The 11804-nt window shown below is 41.7% G+C and overlaps 1 protein-coding gene across 1 annotated transcript; it reads left to right on the plus strand.

The window, feature by feature from the left end:
- Positions 1–384: 384 nt before the first annotated feature.
- rasef2 (RAS and EF-hand domain containing 2) lies at positions 385–11198 on the plus strand. Its single transcript, XM_029696463.1, has 17 exons — positions 385–981; positions 1154–1303; positions 3338–3428; positions 3870–3965; positions 4190–4267; positions 5796–5911; positions 6011–6079; positions 6298–6379; positions 6491–6555; positions 6663–6858; positions 6943–7053; positions 9456–9609; positions 9697–9778; positions 9914–10028; positions 10215–10328; positions 10414–10490; positions 10568–11198. Exons 1-17 carry the CDS (start codon positions 671–673, stop codon positions 10668–10670), a joined length of 2010 nt encoding a protein of 669 aa, XP_029552323.1. The 5' UTR covers positions 385–670; the 3' UTR covers positions 10671–11198.
- The last annotated feature ends 606 nt before the right edge of the window (positions 11199–11804 follow it).

The raw sequence follows: 11804 nt of genomic DNA on the forward strand, positions 1-11804 counted from the left end.
AGTGCAGTCCACACCTGAAAGGAAAATAGTCTACTTTGGTGTCATAGGTAGAATCCTTGCCACATCCTAGCAATGAATATACAATTATTCTCCACCCCTGTGCAAATACATCATATACTATTTAAAAATATTGTTGAGATGCATTTCATTTAAATATTTTATGAGTGTTTTATACATGTAAATTGTGTCTTTTGTTTAAAGTTTATTTGTGATACCTACATCCACTCAATAAAAAATAAAAAATTCAAGTATGTGTGTTGCATGACAACGTGTACAAACACTGACATTTGTAACAACAGTTTAAAAAAAAAGCCAAGAACAGGTGACGCACATTCTCACTGTCTGATGTCTTGGCCCGGTGCTGTCATCGGTCTGCACGCCCAGTCACCGCCGTTCCAGGCCGGCTGAGCCAATCACTGGCTTGTTGATTGTACAGCAGTCTACCGGTGAATAGAGTTGTCATTCGCGTGGGGAAAGTATTACTGCCTTCATCACTTCATACTGACGGGCTAAAATTCTGATCACTGGTGCGGGGTAAGGTTACACAAATAAAGGTGGGGATCAAATGGTCACGTATTGCACCTGTTGCTAACCTATCGATTTTATTTTACACAAGGGGTTATTTCCTAAGGCGGAGTTGATGTAACTTTTAAACTCGAAATACGAAGTCATGGACAAACCCAGCCTCCAGAGACTGTTTTCAGCGTGTGACATTAATAAATCTGGTGTGATTGAATACGAAGACTTTACAGTTGTTTGTCGAGAGCTGAATGTGCCTGAAGACGAAATCAAAACTTTATTCAACAAATTCGGCGCTAGTGAAGATGGATGTATTAATTACAGCAATTTTTCATCACGGTTTCAAGAGGTTTCAGAAACATTGGATTTGGCCTCTTTTGGAGCGTCTCCTCAAAGTCAAGGGAGTCCCTGGGAAGAGTTCCAGAGCAGGATGGACGATGCAACCGGTCTCCTCTCAGGAAGGTAAATCTGGTGGTTGATGTGAATTGTTTGTCTGAAAGTTGCACCTGCCATTACAGCTCTTACAGTAGACTGTGGGTGTAATATGTAGATGTTCGTTCTGCGTTCATCCCTCTGTTTTTATAACTATGTCAAATGTAGAAATGATGCTTGTCCATAATCTTTCATCTTTCAGACTGCGGGATCAGTTGGCTGAACTGCACCAAGCCATGTACACCTCAGAACCTTTGTTGTTGCAACAATATGAGGGACTTGTCGATGCTCTTGTCAGTGAAAGCAAGGACCACAGGCTTGAGAGTGAGCAGCTGGAAACCAGTTTGAGAAGGTAGGGATTGTGTCAAAGCAGCATCTCTTGGCTCAGATTCCTCAATAAGAGGAAAACAATATATTGATAAACAATCTACCAAACTATATTGTCTGAATTATGTTCTTTTCACGAATGGAACACATGTATATATCAGTTAACTTTGTAATTTGCCTGTTTGTGTTACCAAAAACACATGTAGTGTTTGTTGTGGGATATCCATGCAACAATGTTTCAATCAAGATCAGACTTGAGCTATTAATCAGTTAACATTTACAAAATGTGAGTATTGGTTGCGCCAGTATGCTTCCCACAGTAAGGTTATTATAATCTGACATAATTGCATATTTTGAACCCTTTGGAATTACCTGGATTTCTGCATAAATTGGCCGTCAAATTGATCTGATCTTCATCTAAGTCACAACAATATACACACATAGTGTGCTTAAACTAATAGCACACAAATTATTGTATTGTTCTTGTCTATATTGAATACATAATTTAAACATTCCCAGTGTAGGTTGGAAAAAGTATGTGAACCCCTAGGCTAATGACTTCTCCAAAAGCTGTCAGGAGTCGGCTAACCTGGAGCCCAATCAATGAGACGGAATTGGGGTCGTTGGTTAGAGCTGCCTTGCCCTATAAAACACACACTTTGCTATTCACAAGAAGCATTGCCTGATGTGAACCATGCCTCAAACAAAAGAGATCTCAGAAGACCTAAGATGCAAGTCAACACTTCTTAATAAAGCTGGAAAGGGTTACAAAAATATCTCTAAAAGCATTGATGTTCATCAATTGTCTATAAATGGAGAAAGTTCAGCACTGTTGCTACTCTCCCTAGGAGTGGCCGTCCTGCAAAGATGACTGCAAGAGCACAGCGCAGAATGCTCAGTGAGGTTAAGAAGAATCCTAGTGTCAGCTAAAGACTTAAAGAAATCTCTGGAACAGGCTAACATCTCTGTTGACGGGTCTACGGTACGTAAAACACTAAACAAGAATAGTGTTATTGGGAGGACACCACGGAAGAAGCCACTGCTGTGCAAAAAAAACATTGCTGCACGTCTGAAGTTTGCAAAAGTGCACCTGGATGTTCCACAGCGCTACTGGCAAAATATTCTGTGGACAGATGAAACTACAGTTGAGTTGTTTGGAAGGAACATACAACACTGTGGAGAAAAAATGGCACACCAACATCAAAACCTCATCCCAACTGTAAAGTATGGTGGAGGGAGCATTTGCTGCCTCAGGGCCTGGACAGCTTGCTATCATCGACGGAAAAATGAATTCCCAAGTTTGTTATTGGTTTAAGCATACTGTGTTTGTCTATTGTTGTGACCTAGATGAAGCTCAGATCAAATTGAATGACCAATTTATGCAGAAATCCAGGTATTTCCAAAGGGTTCACATACTTTTTCTTGCCACTGTAGATGGGGTGGAGTTGCTTTCATAGTTCAGAGGCTGCATTTCTTGATAGGGATGACATTTCTCACCCAAGGAGGTACTCTTAAATGAGTTGCTAGTCTTGTTCTCTCCATTTTCCACTTGTAAACCTAGTTGTCCCTTTTTTTATATTTCCATTTAGACCTAATCTTAACCCTTATGCAAATGAATGTGCCTGTAAGAATGTTTGCTAATCAGTGGCAAGACGTGCTGTATTTTGATTCATTCAATCTCACACTGCAAATCTCAGTCTTGTGCACCTGTGGTATTTGCCTCCTAGGGGCCCTCATGAGTCTCTTGACTGGCTGGACCAAGTGCTGTCACTTGATTATGATAAAACACATTTAACTGAATAGTGCCCCGCCCGCTCAAAGTTCACCACTAGATGAAAACACAGGGGCAATGGATACAAATGGATCAGATATGATTGGAACCAAAAGGTGTAGTTCTGTGTGCTGTGTTTGAAGATGTTATTGCTTGCAATCCATGCCTCACCTTCATCTTATATTCTGACTCATCACTTTCGCTGGACTAGTGTTTGGGCAGTTGTTTGGCATTTGACGGACAACCATGGCAGACATGTAAATGGTATGTACCTCTGTGTGCCGCCAGAACAGAGGAGCTGAACACCAGTCAGCTGACAGAGCTGGAGGAGGACATGCAGCAGCAGCTTGCCTGTGTAGAGGTCAGGGTGAGAGAAGAGGTAAGTGACGTATTATGAGGACTTAGTTACTACAGTATATTCTACACATTGTGCTCGAAATAAAACATGTAATTCACTCAAGTATTTAAGAACTAAAAACAAACAAAGCAAGCAAATAAGCAAGCTAAGTCATTAAAAAGGCATTGGTGTCATTGAAAACATACCTTGGAAAATGTACAAAAAATTGGTGAGAAAAAGTTGAATATAATAGACTTGGGCAAATAGTTTGTTGTAAATTAAGATTAAACTGTTTTTATTTCAAGAGGGGCCTCGGCACAGGTGTTTATCCGCATATTTGTGGTAGGGGGAAGTACCTTTTTAGAGAAGGGAGAGCAGCTAGCTCAAACTCTCACAAAGGCCCCTTTCTACAGTTTTGTGAAAGCCCCTCTTTTAGTTCAGAGCCAATGAGCAAAGTTGTCTCCTTGGGTTTCTTGTCTGTAGGAGCATAAGAGAATGGAGGGAGTTATGGCGGCACTCCAGAGAAGGCATGAGAATGAGGTGGCAGACCTGCATACTGTTATGGACAGGTTGTTAAAGGTAGGTGTCATCTGTTTGAAACAGGTTTTGTGACATATTTCCTCTATTGACCTATTATTGTTGGTGTTGAAAGGTTATTTAATGTTTCCCAAGGATTGCCGCTCTTATGTTTACAGTACTTTATTTACCTAGATTCAGGCAGTCTTAAGTGTGAATATGATTTCAGTTGATGCTTAATCATATTTATGATTAATTTGAAATAAATGGAAACCTTTTCGTTGTAGTTCCAAGGGGAATCTGAACTCAACAGTTCCAGGCAGGATGTTGACAAACTACAGAACCAAATAAGTGAACTGACTCAGGTACGTTGGATCAGTTAGACAACTGTATCTTGAGTCCCATTCGGAAAGTATTCAGACCCCTTGACTTTTTCTAAATGTTGTTACATTACAGCGTTATTCTAAAATCAGCCTTACTCAGTACTTTGTTGAAGCGCCTTTGGCAGCGATTACAGCCTAGAGTCTTCTTGGGTATGATGCTACAAGCTTGGCACACCTGTATTTGGGGAGTTGCTCCCTTTCTTTGCAGATCTTCTCAAGCTCTGTCAGGTTGGATGGGGAGCATCACTGCACAGCTATTTTCAGGCCTCCAGAGATGTTTGATCGGGTTCAAGTCCGGGCTCTGGCTGGGCCACTCAAGGACATTCAGAGACTTGTCCCAAAGCCACTCCTGCGTTGTCTTGGCTGTGTGCTTAGGGTCGTTGTCCTGTTGGAAGGTGAACTTTCTTCCCAGTCTGAGGTCCTAAGTGCTCTGGAGCAGGTTTTCATCAAGGATATCTCTGTACTTTGCTCCGTTCATCTTTTCTTCGATCCTGACTATTCTCCCAGTCCCTGCCACCCTAAAACATCACCAGAGCATGATCCTTTGACCACCATGCTTCACCATATGGATTGTGCCAGGTTTTCTCCAGACATGACACTTGGCATTCAGGCCAAAGAGTTCAATATTGGTTTCATCAGACTAGAGTATCTTGTTTCTCATGGTCTGAGAGTCTTTTAGGTGCCTTTTGGCAAACTCCAAGTGGGCTGTCATGTGGCTTTTACTGAGGAATGGCTTCCATCTGGCCACTCTACTATAAAGGCCTGATTGGTGGAGGGCTGCAGAGATGGTTGTCCTTCTGGAAGGTTCTCCCATCTCCACAGAGGAACTCTGGAGCTCTGTCAGAGTGACCATCAGGTTGTTGGTCACCTTCCTGACCAAGGTCCTTCTCCCCCGATTGCTCAGTTTGACTGGCGGCCAGCTCTAGGAAGAGTCTCGGTGGTTCCAAACTTCTTCCATTTAAGAATGATGGAGGCCACTGTGTTCTTGGGGACCTTCAATGCTGCGGAACTTTTTTGGTACCTTTCCCCAGATCTGTGCCTCGACAGAATCCTGTCTTGGAGCTCTACGGAAAATTCATTCAACCTAATAGCCTGGTTTTTGCTCTGACATGCACTGTCAACTGTGGGACCTTATATAGACAGGTGTGTGCCTTTCCAAATCATGTCCAATCAATAGAATTTACCAAAAGTGGACACCAATCAAGTTGTAGAAACATCTTACGGATGATCAATGGAAACAGCACCTGAGCTCAATTTCGAGTCTCATAGCAAAGGATCTGAATACTTATGTAAATAAGTTTTTTTTTTTTTTTTTGTATTTGCAAAAATTACTTCATCCGTTTTGTCATTGGGTGTGTGTATTTTATTATTTAATCCATTTTAAAATAAGGCTGTAACATAACAACAATGTGGGAAAAGGGAAGGGGTCTGCAAACTTTCCGAATGCCCTGAACGTTATTTCCTATGCACTTTCCAGTAATGTTGTACATATTACATTATGTATCCTCAGGAAAAGGAGCAGTTACGGACTTCTCTCTTCAAAGCGCAGACAAACATATCCATTCTGCAGGTAGAGTTGGACAAGCTGAAGAACATGTATGCAGACCAGAAACTTCAGCATGAGAGGTGAGATCACCGACTTCACGTTCAGGTCCAATGGATCAAGTCCAACTCAGTAAATACAGACTAGTTGATAAGAAATGTTGTATTTGTCTATTTTCACAGAGAAAGTGATGAACTGAAAAAGATGGTTATTGAATACCAGTCTTACTCCAGTCACATTGAAATTCTCCAGTAAGTCTGTCTGACTCGATTGTTCATTAGTACAGTATGTCCTTTCATGATTGTTTTTGTTGTATCGTAGTCAAGCATAGCTTTGAGTCATGCATGCACATCCGTGCAGTGCACACCATATGCTCATTGTAATGAACGCTGACTCTACTCTAAAGATGGCAGGCTAAAAGATTAGTTAAGCATCTGAAATGTTCTCTACATTGACTCCTTCCTATTAGGGCCATGAACAAAAAGCTGTATGACAGCAACGATGGCTTGCGCTCTGCCTTAGTCAGCGATGTGGCATCGAGTAAAAGGAGGGTAAGTTTGGTTGTTTTCACTCAAGATAAAGAAGACTCACATTACCCCTTTTATATTTACATTTATACAACATTTATAAGGCATTAGTGTTACACATCTTCCTCCCCACAGCTATCCCCCAACAATGAAATCCCAGCTCGAAGAATGAAGCCAGTTCGACAAAGCACGCTTATAAAGTACACATACTATATTCTTATCCTAGAAATCTGGAACTATTGATTAATAATATTAATTGACCACTTAACTAATGTTTACATTTTTTTCATTCTTATGTTGAGTCCAGTTCAGAGGGAGCGCACACAACTGTAGGCTCCAGTAAAACGACCAACTCCCATGTAGCCAGCTGGGCTGATACATACCCGGACAGCGGTGTGTCCTTGCCTATGGACACTACTGAAAGCTCAGGCAGCGAGTCTGACAGTGATGACTCTACAGAAACAGTACACCACAGTTATTCATATGTGCCCTCAGACATTGAGGTAAGGGTAACTACAAGGTTTGACCAACTATTTTATTAGTACGTTTCACATTCTAATACATGAATGTACCTATTTCTGCACCAGATATCAGATGTGAAATTGGAAGCAAGTCAGGCAACACTGTCTATAGCTCCCAGCAAAGCTAGTTCCATTGCTTCGTCCATCCGGAGACGCTTGTCTGCTTTCCCAATGAAGGTAAGGCTTTGAGCTGAGATGCACAGTAAGACATTGTGTAGGGAGGCTTATGTGGAATTGGTATATGCTGGTTCACTCCAGACTTGACTGCCCTTGACAGCACAAAAACATCCTGTGGCATACTGCATTAGCATCGAATAGCCCCCGCGATATGCAACTTTTCAGAGAAGTTAGGAACCAATATACACAGGCAGTTAGGAAAGCAAAGGCAAGCTTTTTCAAACAGAAATTTGCATCCTGTAGCACAAACTCCAAAAAGTTCTGGGACTCTGTAAAGTCCATGGAGAATAAGAGCACCTCCTCCTAGCTGCCCACTGCACTAAGGCTAGGAAACACTGCCACCACCGATAAATCTACGATAATCGAGAATTTCAATAAGCATTTTTCTACAGCTGGCCATGCTTTCCACCTGGCTACCCCTATCCCGGTCAACAGCTCTGCACCCCCCACAGCAGCTTGCCCAAGCCTCCCCCCACTTCTCCTTCACCCAAATCCAGATAGCTAATGTTCTGAAAGAGCTGCAAAATCTGGACCCCTACAAATCAGCTGGGCTAGACAATCTGGACCCTCTCTTTCTAAAATTATCTGCCGCAATTGTTGAAATCCCTATTACTAGCCTGTTCAACCTCTTTCGTATCGTCTGAGATCCCTAAAGATTGGAAAGCTGCTGCGGTCATCCCCCTCTTCAAAGTGGGAGACACATTAGACCCAAACTGTTATAGACCTATATCCATCCTGCCCTGCCTTTTCTAAAATCTTCGAAAGCCAAGTTAATAAACAGATCACCGATATCCCACCATAGCTTCTCCACTATGCAATTTGGTTTCCGAGCTGGTCATGGGTGCACCTCAGCCACGCTCAAGGTCCTAAATGATATCATAACCGCCATCGATAAAAGACAATACTGTGCAGCCGTCTTCATTGCCAAGGCTTTCAACTCTCAATCACTGCATTCTTATCGGCAGACTCAACAGCCTTGGTTTCTCAAATGACTGCCTCGCCTGGTTCACCAACTACTTCTCAGATAGAGTTCAATGTGTCAAATCGGAGGGCCTGTTGTCCGGACCTCTGGCAGTCTCTATGGGGGTGCCACAGGGTTCAATTCTCGGGCCGACTCTTTTCTCTGTATACATCAATGTCGCTCTTGCTGCTGGTGATTCTCTGATCCACCTCTACACAGACAACACCATTCTGTATACTTCTGGCCCTTCTTTGGACACTGTGTTAACTAACCTCCAGACGAGCTTCAATGCCATACAACACTCCTTCCGTGGCCTCCAACTGCTCTTAAATGCAAGTAAAACTAAATGCATGCTCTTCAACCGATTGCTGCCCCTGCCCGCCCACCCACCATCACTACTCTGGACGGTTCTGACTTATATATGTGGACAACTACAAATACCAAGGTGTCTGGTTAGACTGTAGACTCACATTAAGCATCTCCAATCCAAAATTAAATCTAGAATCTGCTTCCTATTTCGGAACAAAGCCTCCTTCACTCAAGCTGCCAAACATACCCTCGTAAAACTGAACTATCCTACCGATCCTTGACTTCGGCGATGTAATTTACAAAATAGCCTCCAACACTACTCAGCAAATTGGATGTAGTCTATCACAGTGCCATCTGTTTTGTCAACAAAGCCCCATATACCACCCACCACTGCGACCTGTATGCTGTCGTTGGCTGGCCCTCGCTTCATATTAGTTGCCAAACCCACTGGCTCCAGGTCATCTATAAGTCTTTGCTAGGTAAAGCCCCACCTTATCTCAGCTCACTGGTCACCATAGCAGCACCCATCTGTAGCACGCACTCCAGCAGGTATATTTCACTGGTCATCCCCAAAGCCAACTTCTCCTTTGGCCACCTTCCAGTTGTCTGCTGCCGGTGACTGGAACGAATTACAAAAATCACTGAAGCTGGAGTCATATCTCCCTCACTAACTTTAAGCATCAGCTGTCAGAGCAGCGTACCGATCATTGCACCTGTACATAGCCCATCTGTAAATAGCCCACCCAACTACCTCATCCCCATATTGTTTTTTGGTTTTTTTGCTCCTTTGCACCCCAGTATCTCTATTTGCACATTCATCTTCTGCACATATCACTCCAGTGTTAATGCTAAATTGTAATTATTTTGCCACTATGGCCTATTTATTGCCTTACCTCCCTAATCTTACTACATTTGCACACACTGTATATAGATTTTTCTATTGTGTTATTGACTGTATGTTTGTTTATCCCACGTGTAACTCTGTGTTTGTGTCGCAGTGCTTTGCTCTATCTTGGCCAGGTCACAGTTGTAAATGAGAACTTGTTCTCAACTGGCCTACCTGGTGAAATAAAATAAAAATATGGTATCCATTTTATTTTCCATAACCTAAGTAATGCTACTTGGTCCTCAGCAAACAGAAGCAGACCTTGTTGACACTGGTGGCCCTGAGTGCCCTGGTCCCATGTACCGGTTAGTTTTGGCGGGAGATGCAGGATCAGGGAAGTCCAGCTTTCTATTGCGGTTGAGTCTCAATGAGTTCAGGGGAGATATTCAGACGACGTTGGGTAAGTACATGTACAGTAAGTTTTTGGTAGTGGTAGAATAAATGCAGAAAGTGCATTGCTGTTTCCATTACATAATGTTGTTCTTAGGAGTTGATTTCCAAATCAAGAAGATGTTGGTGGATGGAGAAAAAACAAACCTTCAGATATGGGATACTGCTGGACAAGAGAGGTATGTTTCTGTACATTGACAAACTAAAAGCCTTATCAAAGTTGTTCCATAATGTGTCTGTTAATCTGAAGTGCTGGAAGATTCCAAATGATCATGTAATATCGAAAACAAAATGGAATTTCCCTGTTACTGTAGGTTCCGCAGTATTGCCAGGTCTTATTTCCGTAAAGCCCATGGAGTCTTACTGCTGTATGATGTCACTTCTGAAAGCAGCTTCCTTAATGTCAGAGAGTGGATGGACCAGATTCAGGTAGCAGTCACAGTAGAGGGGTTTTATGGTCCTTGAGATACTAAAATAAAAACTTGGAATGAGATGCCAAAATAATGGTTGTCTATATTTCAGTTTGAGACCACTTATATTCAATATAAAAGGAACAATTATGATTACGCATAAATCAGGAACTTTGTTTTTCATTAACTGCCCTTGTTATCCCAGGAATCCACAGATGCGCAACTCCCAATGTGTGTGATTGGGAATAAAGTGGACCTGCGGGAAGATCGACCAGAGGGAAGCTGTGTCAGCACTGTTGATGGGGAAAGGCTGGCAAGGGTACAATCTCCTTTACCAGTCAAAATAACAGCTGTTCATGGGTCCATCAAATAAATATTAAATCACAATATTACATGTGTTTCAGACATACAATGCCCTGTTCTGTGAAACTAGTGCTAAAGAGGGAACTAATATAGTGGAGGCAGTACTTCACCTGGCAAGGTAAGAATCTTCCCATCCAATCCCTACCACGAATACCTAAACTATAACTGAGCTCTTACCATTTTTTCCTAACACAGAGAAGTTAAGAAAAATGTGAAACTGAGACGACAATCAGAGTCACAGGTGAAGTTGAGTTTAAGCAGTTCAAAGAAAGCTCTGACCAACTGCTGCAGAGTATAACCATGGAGGCCCATAACGTCACCCTATGGAATGCATCTACTGACTGGAGACTTGGGAGGATGGAGACAATTTTAGCACCACAGCTTTTGTCATTGAGAACTTATGTGATGCAGAGCTGTTTGTGTAACAAATCTCCGGAGATTACTGTAGATATGTCTAATTCATATTTTAAATTTAATCCAAGTAATTGCCAACTCCTGAAAGGTAATTGTCCTTAACGTGGCACATAACTGATCTGGAGCATGTAGATCTCCAGAGGTGTTAAATGAATGTATTTGAATGGGATGTGTACGGCATCTAAATAGTTAGCATGTATCTGTTGTACACATCAGGAATTTGCTGTATTCAGAAAGGCTCAGTTGAAACTACAAGGCTAATGCTGTGGTTAGAAACATGCAGAAATTAGTACATTTTACAATGAGGTGCTTTCAGTATTTATGTCAGCTGATTTTATTTGTTTTAATTGAATAAACTTTCTGTACAGAGGTGTGTGGTATAATTTGTTAGATTAAAGTTCCCCAGATTGTATCTTTCATTAGTTTATTTGATTAATCTTACAGCACTGCATATGTTCATCCTCAATATAAAAGCAATAAACATGGTATAGAAACCATAAACAACCACTAGTTGAGTAACAATCTAGATGAGGAAATACAAAAATACAAGCTTTTTTTGTAATTCCAAGTAGTGGAGTTTGAAATTCCTGCTCTTTACATTGTAAATACTGATTAACATTCGACCTGTGTATTGAAATAGGCTTACGCATTAGTCCTTATTCATTTCCCAAACTATACCACCACAAAATTACAAACTGGTTCTAAACCCCAGATTATGGGACAAAAACAAGACCTGGTCATCTTTCAATAATGGGTAACATCTGGGTATCTGAGAATAGTATTGGGCTCTGGCTCTGTATCCTGCTATTTGGCTTTCTCATCGGCCGGCTTAGGGTCATTGGCTTTTTTCTGCTTCTGTTGCATTATCTCTGCATCCCTAAGGAAGACAGACAAATAATGGTTAAACCAAATAAAAACAGTTCAATAAAAACGAAATGCATGTTAAAAATGTGTCCTGGTTTCAGTGAAAGATTCTCACCTGTATACCAGGAGAACTTCCTAAAAGCCAATACTAGTG

Source organism: Salmo trutta, chromosome 17 (genome assembly GCF_901001165.1).
Source record: "Salmo trutta chromosome 17, fSalTru1.1, whole genome shotgun sequence".
NCBI classification, from domain to species: Eukaryota; Metazoa; Chordata; class Actinopteri; order Salmoniformes; family Salmonidae; genus Salmo; species Salmo trutta.